Raw genomic sequence first — 23034 nt, forward strand, 5'->3', positions numbered from 1 at the left:
TGTAGCTGAAGCTGGCCTTTAGTTTCTGATTCTCTTGGCTAAACCTTCCAAGGGTTGGACTTGCATACTTATATAACAGTTTTTTCAACCAAAGTACTATATTACTTTTCAGATATATCTAAGAATCATAATATTCTGTACCCATCTTCATATTTTGGTCACATCATGTTTTGATACTGGATTTAGAAAATTTATTTTAGAATTTTCAACAGTTAGAAATTTTACATCATTCTCTTTTCTTCTTTGAATATAATATACTTGTATTTCTCTTGCCATCACAAAGTTGTATCTTAATGCATTATACTTCTCATAGTTAAATGTAAGGCTCATAAGATCTGAATCTGTACCCCAGGAACTCGCATAAAAGCTGAGCACAGTAGCATATATCTATAAACCCAGCATTGGTAGGGTAGGGACAGGAGGATTCAGCACAACTGCCTTAGGTGATCTCCAAGTTTAGTAAGAGACATCTCAAAAACTAAAGTGGAGCATGTATAGGAAGATACCAAGTACAGATTTCTGGCTTTTGTATGAACTTATACACGTGTACACTTACTTATAAAAATACACACAGCGCGTACACACACACACACACACACACACACACACAGAAAACCCCTAAATACGCTTATAAATCTGAACTGAAATGTTTTTCTATGGCGAGGGATTTTTTTTTTTTTTTTTAAAGATTTTTATTATGTATACAACATTCTGCTTCCATGTATATCTGCACACCAGAAGAGGGCACCAGATCTCATAGTGGATGGTTATGAGCCACCATGTGGTTGTTGGGAATTGAACTCAGGACCTCTGGAAGAGCAGTCGGTGCTCTTAACCTCTGAGCCATCTCTCCAGCCCCGACAAGGGAATTTTTGTTTGTTTGTTTGTTTGTTTGTTTGTTTGTGTATTTTGGTGTTGGTGCTGGCAAATGAATCTATGGCCTTACCCATACTCAGCAATGGTACACTTATATTCCCAGCTCTATGAGAAGGATTTCAAAGCCTTTTCCCCCATGTTGACTTTCTATTAATAGTATTGAGTTGATCAAACAGCATATATTGGGGTCATCTCAGAATATTTGTGTATGAACATTGGTAATATTAAATAAACTTGCATTAATCTTACTCATTCTTTTTATTTTCCCAAGACATTTTGTATAAATAGTGCACAGATAGAGGAGGAGAGGAATGTTACTGTCCCTCAGACCATGGAATTAAAAGCCTCAGAATCACAGAATGATTTAGCCTCCCAATAGGCATGGGGTTTTCTTTTTTCCTTTTTGTTTGATTAGTTGTTATTTGTTGTTGTGTTTTTGCTTTTGATGCTGGGGGTTTGATCACAGGGTCTTTTTCGTGCTATACTCCCAGCCTCCAGAATTATTAATGAATGATTGAGAAAAACTTAGATCTTCCTTTATTTTGGTTAAAAACTAAAATACTTGGAATCTTCTAATATGCAAAAGGATGCTGTAATTGGAGCCAGTTATTGACTTGCTATCAGTTTGAGCATTTCTGATCATTTATCTTTGCCCCTAAAAGTTGAGCAGTTGCTACATAATGAATTCCTAGACAGCAAGGGAGTTTGGGGAGTTGTAAAAGATGAGAACACTATTTTTTTTAAGTACATGTATAAATTAATGAATTGCTTGTTTTTTTCAAATTCCACACTTTGATTAAAAAGTCAGGTGTTCTGGTTTGAAGACCACTGTTAGAAACCTTTTTTGCAAATGTTTTCAATTGTGGTTTATTAGGATACAAATTTATCTTGACTTCTTCCTCTTTCTTTTAGATATCTAACAGTGATACGCCTTCACCACCACCTGGTTTATCAAAGTCCAATCCTGTCATCCCCATCAGTTCATCCAATCACAGTGCAAGGTCTCCTTTTGAAGGGGCAGTAACAGAGTCACAGTCATTATTCTCAGACAATTTTCGACACCCCAACCCTATACCAAGTGGGCTTCCTCCTTTTCCCAGCTCTCCACAGACACCCAGTGATTGGCCTACAGCTCCAGAACCACAGAGCCTCTTCACGTCAGGTATGTAATTACCTAGTATTAGTAATCAGACTCATAAATTGACAGACTAATGGAATACATTTTGGTTGATATACTTCTATCTTGTTTTCTGTCGGGTCCACTTTTTAAAAACTATAACTTTTAAACTACATGGTATTCGATATTATGAAAGTTGTGTTGCCTAGAAATTATAGTGTTGGAGAGCAGATTTATCTAGAAATCATTTATTATATTTTCTCAAAAACTCACTACTCTGGCTGGGTATAGTGGCACACACCTTTAATCCTAGCAGAGGCAGGCTGGATCTCTTGAGTGTTAGGCCAGTCAGGGCTACATAGAAAAACCCTGTCTTAAAACCCAAAGGGGGGGAAAAAACCAAAAAAGTTACTGCTCTGGGAGTAACTTAGGACTCAACTTTTTAAGTCAGATTTGTGTTGATGTAATCAAATTTAAGATCTTCCCCTAATTGTCTAATTGGCATAAGTAATTTACGTAGTTGTAAAAACTAAATTTTGTCCCCTCTCTGCCATCCTATTTTTAAAATTTTTGGCATGGTTTATATTTGTATAAGAGTTTTGCTTTTACCATTTTGGAAATTATGGTTTTTTTTCCCTCCATTTTGTTTTTTTTATTTAAGTTAGAAACAAGATTGTTTTATGTGTCAATCCCAGTTCCCTCTCCCTCCCCTCCTCCTCTGCCCCCCACTAACACCCTACCTATCCCATACCATTTCTGCTCCCCAGGGATAGTGAGGCCTTCCATGGAACTGATCCAGACCCCATGAATGTGGGTGTCAGTGAGGAGACCTTGGAAATTTATGGGGCCCCTTGTAGTAGATCAAGGATAGCATAGGAATGGACTTTGGGAGCCCATTTCACATAGAGGCATACTCCATCAGCCTAGACACACAGGGGTGAGCCTAGGCCCTATCCCAAAGGACATGACAGACTCTGGAAATTATGTTTTAACTGATATCCACAGCACAATGCCAGCCACCTGCTGGAACTTTGGTTCCATCACATTCAGATGAAACTAGCCTGAAGAATGGTTTATGTTCTCTTCCCTGAAGAAGCATGGCTTTACATCTTTGTCTTGATGGTTTCAGAGGTGTCAGGTGTGAATGGACAAGCAGAGAGTTTTTAATTAGAAAGCAGAGAGCACACCACTTATCTTTTTACTCATTTAAATATTTTTATCCATCTGAAAGATGGCATAAATTAATAGCCACAATGACGCCTGTGATGTAGATTAAAAACATAATCTTAGCATACAATAGAAGAGTTAGCCTTACTAGTTAAAGTCTTTTAGACTGTAGCACTTTTAATAGCATGCTAGTTTTTAATTATGAATGTTTGTGTAACCTGGATAACAGGGGAGGTTTTCCTTCTGATCAGCACAACCAGTCTATATCATTAAGGTTTATTTTTTTTTTTAAGATTTATTTATTTTATGTGTATGAATGCATGTATGACTTTATGCCAGAAGAGGGCATCAGATTCCTCTATAGATGGTTGTGAAGCAACCATGTGGTTGCTGGGAATTGGACTCTTAACCTCCAGAACAGCCAGTACTCTTAACCACTGAGCCATCTCTCCAGGCCCTATCATTCAGTTTTTGAACTTAATTTAGCAGTGAAATCACTGCTAGAAATTATGAGTTCCTTTGGAATCTTGCATGTTTGCTTTCTATTATAATGTGGCATGTGTAACTTAACACTGGTATAGACTGTAATGTAGGATGTTTAATATACACTGTGAAGATAGACTATGTTCATCACTATATTTCTTCCCAACAGAAACAATCCCAGTATCATCATCTACAGACTGGCAAGCAGCGTTTGGTTTTGGCTCTTCTAAACAGCCAGAGGATGACTTGGGTTTTGATCCCTTTGATGTCACTCGAAAAGCCTTAGCAGACCTGATTGAGAAGGAACTGTCCGTCCAAGATCAACCTTCCCTTTCTCCCACGTCTCTTCAGAACTCCTCCTCACACACTACAACAGCCAAAGGTCCAGGCTCTGGATTCCTGCATTCTGCTGCACCTACAAATGCCAACTCTCTTAATAGTACCTTTTCAGTCTTGCCACAGAGGTTCCCTCAATTTCAGCAGCACCGAGCAGTTTATAATTCGTTCGGTTTTCCAGGCCAGGCAGCCCGCTATCCTTGGATGGCCTTTCCACGCAATAGCATCATGCACTTGAACCACACAGCAAACCCCACCTCAAATAGTAATTTCTTGGACTTGAATCTCCCGCCACAGCACAACACAGGTCTGGGAGGGATCCCCATAGCAGGTAGGTTCATTTAAAGCCTCCGAGAATATGTATGTATTCATGACTTCAGGTTGCTGGGTGGTTAGGGAAGAGCTGCTGGGTAACAAGAGTATATAATAGTCTTAGAAATTTCTACGAAAAACCTTACATCTTTAACCTTTTTGTTTGTTTGTTTGTTTTTTGATTGAGTGAATGCCTTGTAATATGGAGCTTTATAAGGATGGTGGAGTATTATATCTACTTATTGTTTGGAAGCATTGTATTTAATAGGATAGTTACTAGACCTTTAGATGATATGTAAACACAAAAAAAAGAAAAACAAAAATTGGGCTCTGAAATTATAGTGTTTTAAAGGCCAACACCATAGTAAAAATATCTTGTGTTATAGTCTAAAGTGGTTAAATTTTTTTAAAATCAAAATTAATGAGAGCATGAGGGATAAAGCCACTATAACTGCTATCGAAATTGCTTGTTTTGACTGATACATACATGCACACATCAAAACTGCCATATGTGTATACAAAAATATTTGACAACTTAAATTATCAATGTTTTATAAGCATATTATATGTCACAGACATACTTTCTGTGGAAAATTGTTTAGGAGAGATTTTATCTGTTAGTTGGGAATAATAAATTATGATGAATAAGGTAATACAACTTTAATGCCACAGGACTTCTGGTTTTGTACTGCTACCCTTGAAGGTTTCAGAAATTTGGGGTTTTAAGGTCCTATATAACAGTTTTAAATGAAGCATCTTGGAAAGGAGTCACTCTGGTTAACTCTTTTCATTTAATTTGGGCTTTAGAGATGGTGTGATAAAGCTTGCTCCCCTCTGGTTCTCTTCAAGTAGAACAGAATAGTTCTCACTCTGTTGTGTACTTACACAATTGTTTCCCCCCCTTGCTATGACCTTTAACCTTTCAGGTATGTCATGGCATAGTGTCATTACAGTAGTATACTTTTACCAGTAAGGTACTCATGGTCTTGTTTGCAAGTTGACAGATGAACTTAGAACCTTCAGTAGTCATTGGTTATATTCCCTAGGGCCAGCAACATTTCATGTTCTACACAAGTAGCTAGGTCTTAGTTTGTTGTTATGGATATAGTGAAGTTTAACAGTTGAAACAGTGAACTTAATTTTGCACATATTGGAGTACACCTCCTGTAGTGATTTGTACATTTGGTGGGGCTCATGATACTTGCTCACTGTATTACACTAGGTTGTAGGGAGTCCAGAGTAGCGTTTCCAGTCCTTTCCTTGTAATATCCACTGTCATGCCCTTTCCTTTTCTTCCACTCAGTGTAGCATATTAGAATGTAATTTGTTTGGGTTTGCTTTGTTCCAATAATTTAGAAAGAAGACATTGTATTTCTTGTAGTGTGCCTGTTAGCTGGTCTTAACATTAAAAGTTGAGATCCCCTTAAGTATACCAAACATCTAAAAATTATGAGCCAATTATGATTAACATATCAGTTCCTTTTTGCCCAACAGTGAGCTAGGTCATGTGGGGAATACAAAAGTAGAAAATACAGATGCTATTTCCGGTAGTTGATAGTATACTTGAAGACTTAATATGAAACTCCTATGGGAAAATGGCTAACTGTATGTGTGGTTCTGAACTCTGAGAAACAGTGTAGTTAATCATTGTTTGAGAATTTTTTAAAGAAGTTGAAATTGATCTGTAACACGGTATTTTGAATTTGGGTTAGCAACAAAAGAGAAAACTCTTTTATGTTGATGGAAACCTTCTGAATAAAGGCATAGAGACAGATATTGTATGGCATTACAATAAGCAGAACTGTCTTCTCTAACAAGAAGTGTTCTTTCAATTATAGGGATGAGGTAGAAAAGATAAGGATCTCTGGTAGAGAAACAGTGCACATGACATTGGACTTTTGGTTTTAGCTTTTACACACTTGGTACCCTTGTTTGACTTACTTCATGTCTATCTTTACTAGGCTATCTGTTCTTGCAACTTCTTAGTTGTTCTTGTTCATTAGCACCCAGGAACACTTCCAGATGTTTCAGACAAGTAGCTATTTTGAATACCAGCAATGAGATGTCTTGTTGAGTGCAGGCCTTTTTGTGTGTTGGTTTTGTTTTTTTTTTTTAATCTTCACCTAAAATAGATAACTTTATTTTTTAATGCATTGGATTATAATTGCATCCTTTGTTTTATTTTCTCTCCCTGTGCCTATACTCAACCACAGAACATTGAAAACTTTTTCAGAGATGCTAAAAGTGAAGTCACCAATTTTAATTCTGAGTATTGTATTTGCTGTGGGGTGGGGATAGTTACTTCAGATTTTCAGTATTTGGCTATGCATTCTTATTTGGTAGTTAAATGGTGACTTAAAACTAAACTTGTTATTAGATTACTTTTAAAGTACTGAAGACTAGAGAAAGTTAGTTTTAATTTACAAAAAAATAACTAAAATTGTTAGAGTCACATTAGAGTCCTGCTAGAGCTAGTCAATATTGACAGATGTTTTAGAGTGTACCTTAGAATGGTTACAGAATTGTAACCAGATGATTTAGGGTTTTCAGTGACTATTAATAATGACAAAAGAAAACATCTGAAATGCATCTGATTTGAAACAGTTTACCAAGGAATTATCTATCTCCCTCAACCACAGATGTATTTGAATTGGATGACTGCCAGGAACTCATCTTTGCATCCTCTGGTCTTTATCATGGTGCCCTATTCAGCAGAGTTGCTTGTTTATGCTTCACAGGGGAGACTACACACTGTGGGCCTTCTAAAATATACTTCAAACTAATTCTGTTGTAGGAAGGAAAGGGACACATACTCTTCAGCTGTGTAAAGCAAAACAGGGTCCTGATCTATAGGAACAAATCAGAGGTGGCGGTCACCATGTCATGCAGATCCCTTGTCTCTTTACTACATATTTGCATTTAAATTTTTTATTGTCGCTTGTTCAGTTAATTATAAAAACACTGATAATCTGAAACCTATCATGGGCAGAACAGTTGCCAGAGGTGTGACAGAAATTCAGCTTCCATTGTTTTGTCTGACTGGTCATATTTTTCTGCTTTAAATTGGTTATTTCCTTTAGAACTTAAGTATTTTCAGCAGTGTTTTCTGGGCTTGTGTATCTGGTTTCCTAAGTCCAGAAGATAATTGAAATATTCCTGTTGAAAAATTTGGTTAGTAAGTAGGTAAAAGGGATTCATTTAGGTATTTTTTATTATTGGGACCATGCACGTTTGTTCTAAAAAGTGGCTCACTTGGTTCAGTTCCTTCATTTTAGGGTTGTCTCAATGTATTCCAGCATACTTAAATAATTTAAGGCTGCATGTTCAGTTAGTAGTAAGCTAGGGTCACAGCCCAGATCTCAAAATCAGTATGGAAGTGGTTTTGCAACGCAACACTGATACTCTCCTTCACAATTGAAGACCACTGGCATGTGTTTCAACTTGGCTTTCTCCCATAACTGACTTTTGCTCTCATGTACCTCGCAGATCCTCTTTTTTTGCATTAGTAATATTTCTTTATGAGACAAATTGGCCCAGCTTAGGAGTATGATCCATAAAAAACAAATACAAAGAGAGTAGAATGACACTTATCAACTGGAGGAATCAGTCTCTTGCGTAGGTCCTTATTAGATTGATGTTCTCACCAAGAAGTGGAGTTTAAATTTGCTTTGGCACAGCCTCCCGCTATGTACTTGAGGGTATAAGAGAGTATACTAATTGACATAACCTGTTCTATGGATGAACAACTCTTTCTGCAGTTGGTCAGTTAAGCTGTCTTTCCAAATGTAATTTTGCAGATTTATTTTTTCAAAGAATTCTTTGCTAAAATGTTTTTATTATATAATGCTGAAACTTATTTCGAAAAAAATTAGTAAGTTTAAATCTGTAAGCAGTGTTTCAAGGTATTACTCAAAAATACTTGAAATTGTTTAGGCTTTGGATTTTTCATTTTTGTTAATTCAACTTTTACTTATCAGAAGGCATTTTTCTTTAAATTTTGTTTTGGTAGTAACTATTTTCACAGTGACTATTGACTTTTGTGTCATGCATAAAATAAGTTACTTGTAGTGAAATAATTATCAATTATAATTATAACTGGTCTCATTCATGTATAGTTTTCTGACTAGAAGTAGTCATCTTACTTTTCAGTCAATTGGATCATTGTACTGTTAATATTTTAATATTTTCTAATTACCTCAAAAATACATGGTAAATTTCAGATGTTATATGTTAATTTAGTAAATTAATATTGTATCTAGTATTTCTTCTTTTTCCTAATATATGACTTATGCCTTTGGAACATGGATTTATAATTTTCTTCTTTTAAAATCAGTTTTCTGTCCTGTAAGTCAAGTCTCAATTATTTTTTCCAAACTAGTACCTACTGCTAAGGAATATCTATATAAGGGTCCAATTGGCTTGGAAAAGAATGGCTTTCCTGGTCTTTAATCTTTCCTTTCTTTTTATTTATTTATTTTTGGTGGTGCATTTGTAATCTATTTGATTTTACTTTAAAGTAAGGGTGTGTTTAGTTTACTTTTAAGGTACTTAAAGTTAATACTTTAAAATTCATGTCTTGTTTCACACCCAGATTCCAACCATTAAGCATGTATTTTATATATGTATCAATATTCCAAATATTGAAATCATTTTTAAAGGGACTGTTAACAAATCTAGTCACCCGTAACTAGACCATGACTGACTTTTCCACAGGGGAAGAAGAGGTGAAGGTTTCGACCATGCCACTGTCAGCCTCTTCCCATTCATTACAACAAGGACAGCAGCCTACAAGTCTCCACACTACTGTGGCCTGACAGCAGAACTGAAAGGAGAGGATTAGACTCTGGGGTGCTTGCATGGGCAACTGGATTTTTGCATGATTCCTTTCTGATTTTGCATTTAATGTATACACCCAAAAGAGCCAATATAAACGTTCCTCATGCCTACAACTAGCGTGTACCTCATAGTTGCTAAAGTATTTCTTCATTAGGCCTTTAACATAATTTATTAGCATAATAATTTTGGCGTTGTTTCTCATGAGTGATACTATTTTTAACTCATACAAATAAACTTATAGCTCTAATTAAGATCCCAGAGGAGATTAGCTAGACCTGTTCTTATTCTATTATTGGAAATATACAAAAGAAATGGTAGTTCTTTGTTTTTTGGTTTGTGAAAAAGAAATGATAATATTCTAATATACTCCTGAAAATTTTGAAACATTAAGATAATGTCTGTTGCATTCTTTGAATCCTTGAAAAGAAAGAATACATATAAAACAAGACTGGTGGTGTCATTTAATGCTCAGAAAGATGTTGTCAGCCATTGTTTTTAGTTGCCTAGATTTATATCATATATTATGCATTACATGTATACAAACTGTTTTGTTCTTCTTCATTTGCACATTTGCACTTTTCTTTTGAATGGTTGTTAATTATACGTAGATGGTTAAAAGGTAATTATTATGGCCTAAATGCAATATAATCTCTTTTCTAATGCACTGCCTAGTATACCAGGAAATGCCTCAAAAACAGAATTTCAACTTGTAGTTGATTTATTAGAAACTTGAACATGGGTAAACATTGTATGTAAGTAGTAGCCATAGTATAACATTTTTATTGAGCAAACAGTTCAGTGAGATCTGTTTGGAAATTTCATTGTTAAAAAATTGACATGTGATAAAAGTACCTGGCCAGACTAAAACTTAGAGTAGAAGAAAGAAGCTGGGGATCCTATAAAATGAGACTGTATAAGTTGTAATAGATGACCTTAGATAATCTGAGAACAATGGAGTACTTTATAAAGGCATAATGTAAAGTGATACTTCTGATAATGCAAAACTTCTTGAATAGTCTCATGATAATAAAAAATAAACTGAACTTAGTTCTGAGAAGTGGACGAAAGCTGATTTAAAAAATACCACCATAAAAGCATCTGGGGAGAAAAGAAAGCCAGACCTCTTGAGATTAAAAAAAAAAGTTTAAGAAGTATGCCTTAATTTGTTAAAAACAATATGAAAAGGGTATTGTGAATACCAAAAGACATATAAATATTATGTTAAATCTAAAAATTTAACATAATATTAACAATAAAACATCTTATTTGAAGATGTTGCTCATGTTATATAGCATTGGCATTTTCTGGGTTACCTTTCAATATAAAATATGGTGACTTCCTGTTACATACAACAAAATAAATGGCTTCATCCTGAGGTATAGTGGAGTAAAGTGAAAATTTATTCTTGTTTCTTTTCTTTCTTTTTTTTTGGTTGAGATCATAGAATTGACCAATTATCTATCTAATTTGTGTTTTTACAGTTCAGCATAAATGCCAATCTCTAGTTTGCATTTAAAAGTAAATTTATAGCAACATAATGAGAAAGCAAACTGTCTTAGAAAACACCATCACAATACTGTATACTTATTAAACATAAGCCTTTAATCATACCTTAATTCAATTATGGTTTTCATTTGACTCTCAAAGATGAAGATTTTGCTGTGTGTTCTGTGGGGTTTCAGCTTCGGGGCTCTTGTTACTGATAATCTGGCTATTGCAGTGGTGCTCACTAGATCCTCCAACTTTGAAGTGACCCTTTCATTGGCTTCCAGTTTCTTACAAGGCCTTAGGGGGTGATTGGCTCTGCTTACTCACTTCTTTGTGTTTTGAAGAGTGCTGCTGTACCAGGCTGCTTTCCTTATCTTTCTCTATTCTTTTTCATTCATAGTTTGTGCAGAGAATTTGTCCAAAGTTTTCCCAGTTTGCCCATAGTCTCCTCCCTGCCTGCTCTCTTACCCCTTTACTTCCGACATAACTATGAATTCAGAAAATGCTTCTTTGGCAATTAGAACTCAGCATTACAACTTATGTAGGATGGTTTAAAACTTACTTTTAAGATTTTTGGTTTGTTTTTTATAATTTCTAGACCTTGTAAAGCCTCACATTTTGTTTAATATGTTTTTTTAGAAGTCTTTGAAGTCATAATTCACACTAAAGCATGGAAGAAATTATGTGGTACATAATAAAAGTACCATTTCATGTGGTGGGTAAATTTAACCAAAATGGTGGGCAGAGTGAGGAATTCTAAGAAGCTTTGGGTTTGTCAGTTCTGTCTTGTCTGATGAATTTTACACTGGGATACTATTAACTTCACTTCTTTGACCATTATAAAGCAATTAGTCTTTTCCTTAACACAGGGGTTTTAACCTGGAGTCCCAAACTCTTGCAAGGTAAATGTGAAATGGTGTGTTTGTGTGCATGAACATATGCTTGCTGTTTTTCTGAGGAAGATCCATAGTTACTAGATTGATAAAGAGTTTGGTGGTATTCTCCCTTTCCAAACAGTTTCAAATGACCAAGAAATGACCGCCTTCAAAAGCCTTTAGCCCCTGAAGGAAACAGAGTCCTGTCCCAGTGGACTTTTAGCTCTGGGATATGAAGTGTTTTTTTATTTTCTCAAAGATTCCAGTAGAAAATATTTTAATTAATAATGATTTTCTTTTCATTCTACATTTTGTATTTTTCAGGCAGTATTTGGTATATTCTCCCTTTTATTTTAGCAAAGCATTAATTACTATTTTTGTTGTTGTTGTTCTGTAAAGTGACCTGATCTAGGATCTCTGTATCCTGAGGGATACAGAGTTGAATAAAACATACAGACACCAATCTAGTGGCAGATTTATTTCAAATTATTTTCATCAGGTCAGCCTTTTGATACTCTTATCACAACAGTCACAGCAACGCAGGCTCATTCTATTAGTCATCTCAGTAACTGTTCTGACAGTGGCAGCAAAGGCTGTTAAATACTGATATCTCAGTTCTACGATGTGTACTGATTTGGAGGGAGGTTAAAAACATAGAAAAAACATATTCATCATTCTATTTTATACATGTGTATGCTCATGTCTCAGCATCCTGCAAATTGAATCATATAATATAATTGTATGTTTCTTTGAAGTAAGTAACTTTGATGCATTTTGCCTGTGCATACTTGTACTGATAAAATTTATTTGATGGTATTCCAAGTACCTTCAAAATTGCTGGAACTTTGTTCTGCTTTGACACAGGTTTATAGGGAGTTACACCCAGAGATGAATTGCTGCAAAAAGCCCAGAGAGAAGAAAAGAATTGTAGGATCATTTGAAGTCTCACAAAATTGAACATAACTATGGGGGTAGGGCTTTCTTGTGTTGATTTAGAAGGTTTTAGGTTTTTTCTTTTTCTTGGTTTTTTTTTTTTTTTTTTTGATCATGAAGTTTTCTCAAATCTGTTTAATTGGCTTAAGAGATGAAAACATAGTAGCCTTTTCTTTCTGATGAAAAGAAATAATCTATATTTTATGAAATAGGCAAAACCAGCTATTTGGTGGTAAGCCAGTACATCTGCTCTTCATACTGTCTCTCTCCCTTGCTGAATGAATACTCACTTTGTGCCTCCTCAGGTTGGGTAAGTGGCTGTAGTGGATGCAGATATTTACACCAACACGCTTAGCAAGCAGATCAGACATTTTGCCAATTTCAAAGCAAAGCAACAGGAGTTTGAAAATGAGATGTTAAGGTAAAGGGTTTTATAAAAAGTGGGATGTTGTTAGTTTGGAAGAAGACTTACATTTAAATTAAAAAGGAAAGTTGGTACAGTAAAGGAGAAAGACTGAACCACCAACCAGAAAGAAGGACCAGGAAATAGACATGATTGAGGTATATGGGTCCAAGTAAGCTAATGCCAGGAAAGTGAGGAAGAAAAACTTAGTCTCAGTATGGTGGGGTAGGTGCTGTAGAGTTTGGGCATGATGTAACAGTATTGTAGCATTTTAAGATGCTTAATTTGGTAAGGCATTTCATTGCAATTAGGACAAATTAGAACCCAATTATAGGATGCCATTGTTGGCCACTGCAAAAAGATGGCTTGATCTAGACTAGGTTTGACTAGGTCTCTAGTGTCCTTTTAAAACCAAAATTGCAAAAAATTGTTCAAAATGGGAGCTAGATTTTTTTAAATTTTAATTTATTCTTCTCTCAAACTAAACATCCCAATCACTTGAAGTCTCCCACCCTCTAATCCTCCAACCCCACCCCCTCCCCAGAACCACTGCTCCTCCACTTCCCTTCAGAAAAGAGCAGGCCTCCCAGTGATATCATCTGAATATGGCATAACAAGATGCAATCAGACTAGGCACAAACCCCTCATATCAAGACTGGGCAAGGAACTCACTAGGAAGAAAAGGGTCCCAAGAGCAGGCAGAAGAGTCGTCAAAGACACCCCCACTCCCACTGTTAGAAGTTCCACAAACATCCAAAGCTAAACAACCATAACATGTGTGCAGAGGACCTAGTTCAGACCCATGCAGGATCTGTGATTGCCGCTTCAGTGTCTGTGAGCACCTATGAGCCCTGCTTAGTTGATTGTGTGGCCATGTTCTCCTGGTGCCCTTGATCCCTCTGGCTACTACAATGCTTCTTCCTCCTCTTCTGCAGGATTCCCCAAGCTCCACTTAATGCTTGGGTGTGGGTCTCCGAATATGACAAACAAAAACAAAAAAACAGCATCTCATGGTTTGTCCTTCATTGAACATGACCCTCTTCTTTTGTGTGAAATCCAAAAGTAAGAGAGTCTCCTTCCACATCACTCACAGTATAGGTTAACAGAAAATGCTATGCCAGCCTCTCCTTGACTATAAGATTATTATTATTCCAGTTGGCCTCAAACTCACTATAGTGCTGAACTGATCCTTCTGCATCCATCCCCTGAGTTCTGAGTGCTGGGATTATAGACACGTGTCACCATCCCAGTTTTGTGTAGTGCTGAACATTGAACCTTAGGTTTCATGCTTCACCAACTGAGAGCTACATCTTCAACCCCTCTCCCCATCTCCATTTTCTAAAAGACAGGGTCATAATGATATATCCCAGGCTGTCCTCAACTTCCCTGTCCTCTAGGACAGAGTGCTGGGTTTACAAGTCTGCCCCATGATACTCAGCTGAGAAAAAAGTTCACAAGATGAGGTTTTCTCTAGAGATTTGGGATATATTAATGATTGGATTATGCTTAGAATTTTTCACATAGTTTCCAGTATATGTGCTTTTTAAATGATCCTCGGTTCAAAATGAAGTTCAGGTGTGGAAAAAGCAAACAGTCCGGAAACTGATTAGAAGGGGAAGAGGATGAAAACAAATAAATTCAAAATTATAACATCAAAATATCCAATTTTGCTGGGTGTGGAGCCACATCCAGCACAGAGGCAGGTGGATCTCTTTGAGTTCAAGGCCAGTCTGATGCACATAGCAAATTCCAGGACAGTCAGGACTACATAATCTTATAGTCAAGAAGAGGCCAGCAAGGCATTTTCTGTAACCCTCTGGTGACAGGGATGTGGAAGGGGACAAAGAACAGGATAGTGGTCAGTGGATGACAGATAACAGAGTCGTGGTGAATGTGATGACCTCAGTGCTAAGTGATGGATGAGAAGCAGAGATGGATGAGAAGAACAGTGGATTACACGATTGGAAGGATGTTAGGATAAAGCTGGGAGGGGACCTTGGGTGGGGACCATGGCGGATTCCATGGTGGTCGAGGGTGACCGAGGCAGGGGACAAACACGCCAGGCAGACACAACTTAAATGAGAAGTTTTATTAGAAAGGAGAGGGAGGGGGAAGGAAAGAGAAAAGAGATAAAGAGACAGAGAGAGGACAGAAGAGAAGAGGGAGTCTTCTGGAAAAGTCCTGTCTGCCCCATGGGAACAGGAAAGAGAGTGGAAAGAAAATGGGAAGAGAGCTGTGTAAGAGTAGAAAGACGAGAGCAGAGAGAGAGAAGAGCCTGAAAGAGCATAAGTGGGCAGGGGTCTGTCTTTTAAAGGGGTCCTTTGCACCTGCTTGCAAACTAGTTCCCATGGAACCCTGGGCTGACCAGAGTACTGCCTGAGAGCATTCTGCCAGGTGACAGGGCCAGGCCAGCATAAAGGATATCTAGCTTTTGTAGCCCCTGTATCGTCTCGTCTCTATTTTCTTATAGTCTTTTTTTGAGAGTATGAAGTCAATCTGAATTGTAGAGAGCATGGTGTTACCTGTAGAATCCCAAGTCCGGTTTCCTGTGAGTTGAAATGATCCAAAGGCAAACTTCTGAAAGAATGATAGGAGAACATGAAAGGGAGTACTGAGGAGGGGGGCTAGAAAAAGCCCTGGGTGAGAGGAGCCAGGCTTGAGGAAGCTCTGTGCAAAGGAGTGATTGTAATATAGGGATCAGAAAGAATGAGGGTGGGGTAGATGTGGGGGACATGGTGAGTCTGTTAAAGAGCCCATTGTTAAACCAGTCTCCCAATTCAGAAGCAAACTAGGAAGTCCCAGCATAGGCAAAATACTTCATACAATTGGATTAGGTTATTGTGCTTTATAGTAAGTTAAGAGCACATCTGTGGAGTAGAGAAAACGTAACAATCTCACTGTAGAAGACAAAAATATTTTGGTAATTTTCCTCCAGTGAGATTATATTGTATGAACAAATCTACAAATTTGGAGGCTAATATACTTTTGGTCCTTATATTTTGTATACTTAGGTTGGTAATCTTTACAAAAAGTTACTGAAGTATAGTAGATCAGGATTGAAGGTGTGTGTGTGTGTGTGTGTGTGTGTGTGTGTGTGTGTTCATCTAATTAGTACTGGAAGCAGCCTTAGTTTCCTGGCACATGAGTATTTTTTAAGTTAACTAGATTTGCTTCCATATATGTTGAATGAGAGGTCAGCAGTGACACATACATTTGTGAAACATGTTGATTGAGAAACCACCGTTCTTGGACCTCTTTACTAGTTTGTGGTTTGCTTCTAGGATAATTAATGTTACCACCACTTAGTTTCATTTCTGTTGCTGTGATAAAATACCTTGACAGAAGAAACTTAGGAAAAAGGGTTTACTTTTGCTTACAGTTCCAAGTTAAAGCCCATCATTTATAAGAGTTACAATGCAGGAGCTTGTGATAGCCATCAGCATTTCATCACAGTCAAGAAGCAGAGGGGAAGGAATAATTAGTATGCCCAGCTAGCTTTCTCCAGTTTCACACACCCCAGTACACAAACTCAGGGAATGGTGCTACCCACTTTCAGGCAGGGTCTTCCCACATCCTCCATAGATGTGTCTCCAATGGCCAAACTGATCCAAACATATTTTCATTGAGACTCTCCTCCCTGGCTGATTGTAAATTTTCTCAAACTGACAAAACTAACCATTACACCATTTTACATTGCTAGTCATGGGGTGGGGATGGTATCTACTTTCTGCCTTTTAGGTGCCTAGAAGAACTGAGGTTAGCCTAAGCAATTTTAGCTGTTTGAAGAATTGACTAAAGTGCCCCAAGGTCCTGTAAAATGGCATAAGACGTTGACCTTAACAAGCCAGTCAGTCCACTCTTCTTAGCTTCGTCTTGACCACACTTCGTAGGCAGTTGATTTCACTGGTAGCCCTTTTCATACTGTCCAGATGAGTCTAAAGACTCCCGGAAGCTCCAAACTGGCTTTAGAACAGTGTTTCCACACCCGCTTCTTCTTAGTCCTCAGATACGACATTGTGCTGGTAAATCCAAAAAGCATTACCCCAGAAACCCCCTTTCATCATATAACTTATAAAGCTTTTAAAGTACCCTTTCGTTTTCATTGCTGTGAAATCCATGTAAAATAGGATTAACTATTTAAATATGTGTGGGTCACTAGCCTAGTACTACTCTTTAAGCATTTGATTGTTAGTGAGAATTTTGGTCCTTTATTGTTGGGGCAGTGTGATGATGGCCATATCCACATTCAGTATTTTACCTAGTAAGCTAAAAAGTAAATAAACATCAAACTTTAAAATATTCCTATCTCTTCACCACTTCAACTTAAGCTTAGTTTGACATTTTCATTCTCCCCTCAACTCCCTTTCTCTCAAAAACAAACCCAAAAAGATCAAGGAGCCAAAGCCTAGATCCTTGATTTCTTCTAGGAACACCTGCCTGCACAGTTTTCAAATAGTAATAGCAGCCTTACTGTCTTCAGGGTGCTTAGTTAGCATTACGCAAGAAAGGCTTTACTTAGCCAAGGTGTAAATAACCCAGCAACTGTGTAATAGTGGCTCTGTGGCACATTACATCCGCACTTAAAGGTGTGCACTCAAGTTGAAGTTTGAAGAAGAGGTACCCTGTGCTACACCTTGTAGATTCTAAGCTGCTTTGCTGACTTTTTCAATCGAGGACACTGTTGCTTTTAGCATACTGAAACAGAAAAAACTGTGCAAGAATTTAAAGATGATAATACCGTCAGCATCTCCAAGAAAAAGAAAGTCAAGAAAGCTGTCTCCAGTCAACTGTTAACAGCCTGCTGCTATTTCCTGATATGGAAAAATTGAATTCCAATGACTCGACTCCATATTTACACTGCTATTATTCTCAGAACAGAACAAAATGGTCTGGAACTCCACTGGGATTCTCTGAAACCTCGACACATTACATGTAGTCTTTTGCCAGAAGTTTGACTCCCTGAAGCTGTGTGGTTGGTTTTTTCCTTATTTTCCTTTGTTGCATCTCTTAAGTTGACTACCCAGCTAAATGAAGGTAAACCAGGCTCTGTGTTATGAAGTAGGAACATTTTGCATTCACCTAAAACTGAGTGTTGAATTGCATGCTATTGTTCTTTGCTATTAGAATAATACTTTTTTATTAAAATATAGTTGTGGCACTTGTGCAAGGCCCTGTGTTTGATTCCTAGCCCCCCTCCCTGCCCCCCTTAAAAAAAAAGCCCTACCGCTGCTCCATCTCCCTTACTTTTTAATGACCATTAAGGAAAGACTGTCAGGTTCGTTTCCTTACCTCTTCTAAATTTGTTCACTGATAAACCTAACTGTGATCTTCACCTGGTCCCAGTCCATGCCAGCTCTTAAAGCCTGGCATGTTGGGCTTTGCTTTGTTCTTTTGTTACTGTTTTGTTTAGAGACAGGTTCACACTTTTTAACCCTGACTGGCCTGGGACTTGCTTTGTAGACAAAGCTGGCCCTGAACTCAGCAGAGATCTGCCTGCCTCTGCCTCCTAAGTGCTGAGACTACAGATACGAGCCACCACAACCAGCCTCTCAGTGTATTTTTAAATTCACTTAAATATATTACTAAAATAAACATAGGTTTAAATAACCTCCAAATATACAATTTGGATTGCAACAATTTCAGATTTTAATTTTTGAACATCTTACATGCCATCCTGACAGTTTATGCTCACATCTTTATCTTTTTCTTTCTTTGGACAAAGAATCATTTCTTGCTCCATGCAGACTTCCCACTAGTGGGGAAGTTGCAACTAGATCTTCTCAGTTTATATATATTTTGTTTTGAAACAGTGCCTCATGTAGTCCAGGCTTGCTTTAACAAGATGACCTTGAGCTGTACCATTTTCTGAGTATCAGATTACAGGCATGTGCTAACAAGTCTGCTTTAATGTAGTGCTGGGACTCAAACCCAGGGCCTTATATATGCTAGACAAGCACTCTTCAACTGAGCTACAGAACTAGACCTCAATGTGTGCTATTTGTATGCTTTTCCTTCTGGATCCAATAATCCCAGATTGATTTCTATTAGAAGAGAAAATGGTGTCTATCAGAAATGCTAGTTGTCACTCAGTATATACTGTTAGCTAGAAACTTCTACTCCCCTATCCATTTATTTCCAAAATGGATTTGGATCTTTTAAGTGATCATATTCTTTTCTTCCTTTCTCTTTTGAATTAAAACAACACATTTGAACAGAAGGCATAGTCTGGGTTTTGGAACTGACTGAAGAGCAACCACTGCATTGTTAAATGTTGAACCAACAGATTTTTGACATTGGAAGGTTTTGATATTCAGTTCAGGCAAGTTTTTAAGATATTCTTTAAAAAAAATCATGTAATACTTCTGATTATTTTCTTTCACTAAAACATTAGTTCTAATTCAGTGTGAAGCTCCAGAATATCTGAAATAAGCATTACAGTTTCTGACTTATATTTAAAATGTATTCATCTAATCTTCCTTCCCTCTTCCCTTCCTGCCTTCTTTTGCAGTGAGCTTGAATATTGACTGAGAATTGGTTCTGTCAAGACCATCTCTGGCAATCTGTTCCAAATTCAACTATAATAAATCATAACTAAGGATGAACACTTACATAAATACATATTCTTAAGTGATTTTAAAATAAAGTCTTTTTAGTGGACTGGTGGTAAGCATCAAAGTCTTTGAATTCATCAGAGTCTTTTGAAATGCTGTCCTGCCCAGGAGGACTGGCTTCTGTGGACTGGAGAGGATGTGTTCTTATTAGGACAGACTAAATCTGTGTTGAATTTGTACAAGAGAACCTTTTTATTTGTGTGTGTGTGTGTGTGTGTGTGTGTGTGTGTGTGTGTGTGTGTGTGTGTGTGTAAGTACTAAAAAATAACCAGTTTAATAATTACAAATACATGGCGTAAACATACATCACAGTAATCAATACCAGGCGATTATGTTGTTAAAGAATTGCTGTTCTTTGAAATAAAACCACTTGAAAATGGGAAGCAGAAAAGGTTTCATTTTATACTAGTAGTTAACTAAGAAGAAAAAGCAAAATGACCTTTAAAAATCAACAACAAAACCTATGTGCTTAGAGCTGCTTTGGGTTTCACTGCTAAACTGGAAGTTGAATTTCCCATATACTCCTTGAGCCCACACTTGTGCAGCTTCCCCCATTATCAGCATCTTCCAGTGGGTGAGCCTGTACTGATACAGCACTCTCCCCCAGATCACAGCTTGTCAGATGGCTGCTCACTCATGCTCTTGTGTATGCACAGAATTAGACAGCTGTGAATGTGCATGTCCGTTATTGTAGTGCTGTCCTGATACCCCTCTGTATCCTGTCTGTCCACTCGTCCCTACCCTCTAAGCCACTGGTCTGTTTACTGTCACTGTACTTTTACCTGTTGTAGTTTTATTGTCTTTGGGATAACATTACCCTTTTCAGCTTGTCTCTTTTCATATATTAATATACGTTTCTAGTCTTTTTCCCCTTAGAACACATATTGCACATAAGTAGTAAAATTTCAATATGTACATGTTTGTTCAGAAAATGAGTGTTTGTATCTCAGCCAATCTCAAGCCTTAACAAATGCCTCTTGGTTTGTAAAACTTTCACATCTAGAAATTCCTGGAGGTGTATGAGTGGTCTGTTAAACTGTGTCTTAAAGTGTATGAGTCATCTCTTAAACCGTAACTATACCCATTCCATTCCGTTTTAATATAAAGTAATGATCATGTTCTGAATTTTTTTAATAAAACTACAGCAAAGTAAACCATTCTAATGCTTAGAAATACTTAAGCATGTAGCTTATAACTAAGTTATGAATTTGCCGGTTAAAATGTTTTGGAAAAATTAATAATTTTAGTTTCATTTGAGATTTTTGTGAATTTGTAAGCGCTTAAGATAATTCTGTGCTTGTAAGAGGTTTCATTTAGAACTGGATGAAGCTGGCTAATCTCACTGTTGTAATAAAGTGACTCTAATAAAAATGCAACAGACATAGCTGTAGTGATTTAACTTATAGATTGTTGGAAGATCTCTTAATTATAAAAATGATGAACATCAGAAATCTTAGAAATTTCAAAAGACATAAAACTATTGGGAATTGCTTCAAAGTCAGCAAAGTATCTAATCTGAATGCAAAACTGAAGAAAAACTTGTACCCTAATTTAAAAGAAATGCCTTATCAACATCAAACAATCCATCTTACTGCTTATTTGGTGTGCACAGGAAAAATATACATATATATATACATATACATATATTATATAATTATATATTATATATATATAATATGTATGTATATATAGATTAGGCAGGTAGATAGTGTTGGTCTTTCTTGACTTAAATACAATTCTAAAAGCTTACATACAATTATTGGAATTTTCAGACTTCTTTAAATATACTGGTGAGCTGTTAGAGAACTTTGTTTTAATAATTAGAAGTTCTTTATGGCAACTTGTAATTGCTTAATTTTTTTTCTCATAGTTAAACCAAAATCTTTTCATCTTTTCCATTTGTACCTTTTCAGTGCTATGTGACAAAATGTAGATCAGATTCTCAGTTTGGCCATTCACACGTAACTTGACACCCAGTTCTCTGTAATATATGTTACTCGACAGTGCCTTTCTTAAATCAAGCCTGTCTGATGATAGTAGTTATGGATGGTCAGATAATAGATCTGTTTTCTCACAAAAGCCATTTTTACTGACAATACCTGTCCTTACATTCGTGCCTATGCAGCTCTTTTATAAAAGCATCTAAAATGATGGAACTGAGGCTTAGACTGGTTACCATTGTGGTTTGACCAAGCTTGTTCTATTTCTGATTTAGACATGTGCATATGTTTATATGGCATTTTTAGACCCTCTCTACCAGTTTAGTTTGTTGTTTTGTTTTTCTGGACAGGGTTTCTCTGTGGCCCTGACTCTGTAACCCAGACTGGCTGAGATTCACCTGCCTCTGCTGGGATTAAAGGCGAGCACCACCATGCCCTGCTGTACTAGGTTTTTGTTTTTGTTTTTTAAATCAGATACCACGTCTGACTAATGAAGTCATTATGTCTTTTCCCATACAACATGACTGGATACTTAGGTTTTGTTTTTTTTTTTTTCTCCTGTACTCCCTTGATAGATGCATTAAAAAAAAAAAAAGGAATGTGTAATTGATAAATTTTGTGTGGCTGGATTTGTTCTAGTTAGAGTGTATTCTGTTTATATGTCCCCATCTTAGAAGTTTGTCTTATGAAATGACTACATAGTTATAAGATGATACCCATGTGTTATTAGTGACTTTTAATTTGTGTAAAGAATGTAGTAATTTTAAGAAGTATGATTTTCACTCTTGATTCTGTCACCTGTACAGTTGGTTTTTTTGTTTCCATGTTTTGAACTTCTGTACATTTTGTTAAGTATACAGAAAAATGGAGGAGTTAAACCACACGGTATGACAAAAACCTACACAGTATCTAAAATTCTACCTACATTTGTCTAGACTATTGTTAGCCATGCTATTCTTAACCATCTTTACTTCAAAAGGAACTCTTAAAAACAGCACACCAACAACCAAGGAACCTATATCAAACAAATTGCTTTGGTTGGATTGGTTCCTTCTGGAAAGTCTTTCTGGCTCTCGTTGGTCACTGTATTCTACTCTGTTTGGGGGCTGATGTGTCAGTGGGATGAAAGAAGAGCTAGCTGCAAAGCCTGTGATTTGAGCAGGCAATGTAAGAGGAAGAAATGAGTCTCAGGATGTAGGAAGCAGATCTTTCCATTTGAAAAGTAGTCAGTAAAAGGTACGTCTGTGACTAGCTGTTCAATTTCAAAATAAGTTTAACTTCTTGAATGCTTCAGTTGGAAGGGAGCTACAGTTCTTGGCAAAATGTTGCTTATTTTCCAGAGAAATGTTTAGAGACAGAAGTTGAATGAGCAGATGTTGGTATCAGTCACTGAAGAATTCAGATGTGTCCTCCCTGCAGTCGGCCTCTTGCTGCTGGATGGCTTTTCTCTCATCAGGGCTCTGCAGTCTTCTCTCTGAGGACCAATACCCTTGGCTGCACCTAGAGAGCTGAGCTGGCCTCACCACAGCAGAGCCTTTAACTGCCTCTGCACCTCCCTTCTTCGCGTTACTTGGTCTGTCCTTTTGGTTGGGAGAGCCTGTTCCTTCCAAAGAGGATGGACGGGGTGAAATGACAACTGACATGCCTGCCGTGTCTG

At 37.0% G+C, this 23034-nt stretch overlaps 1 protein-coding gene and 1 long non-coding RNA gene across 9 annotated transcripts in view; both read left to right on the forward strand.

Annotated features, from left to right (window-relative positions):
* The window catches only part of Cnot4 (CCR4-NOT transcription complex subunit 4), a 104241-nt gene that overhangs the window by 72069 nt on the left and 9138 nt on the right, over positions 1-23034 (forward strand). For 6 of the 8 annotated variants that reach the window (XM_027391447.2, XM_027391450.2, XM_027391449.2 and 3 more), the window contains 2 exons: positions 1789-2038; positions 3813-4310. In XM_027391447.2, the coding sequence (XP_027247248.1) occupies positions 1789-2038; positions 3813-4310 (748 nt within the window). Of the gene's footprint in view, positions 1-1788; positions 2039-3812; positions 4311-9004; positions 10738-23034 lie in introns of those variants that run through there. The other 2 variants (XM_027391453.2, XM_027391454.2) reach the window with 1 other exon arrangement.
* On the forward strand, positions 15123-19689 carry LOC113832840. The gene is made up of 2 exons (XR_003480303.2): positions 15123-17860; positions 19042-19689. It is a non-coding gene; the product is annotated as an uncharacterized LOC113832840 (long non-coding RNA).

Source organism: Cricetulus griseus, assembly GCF_003668045.3.
Source record: "Cricetulus griseus strain 17A/GY chromosome 1 unlocalized genomic scaffold, alternate assembly CriGri-PICRH-1.0 chr1_0, whole genome shotgun sequence".
Taxonomy (NCBI): Eukaryota; Metazoa; Chordata; class Mammalia; order Rodentia; family Cricetidae; genus Cricetulus; species Cricetulus griseus.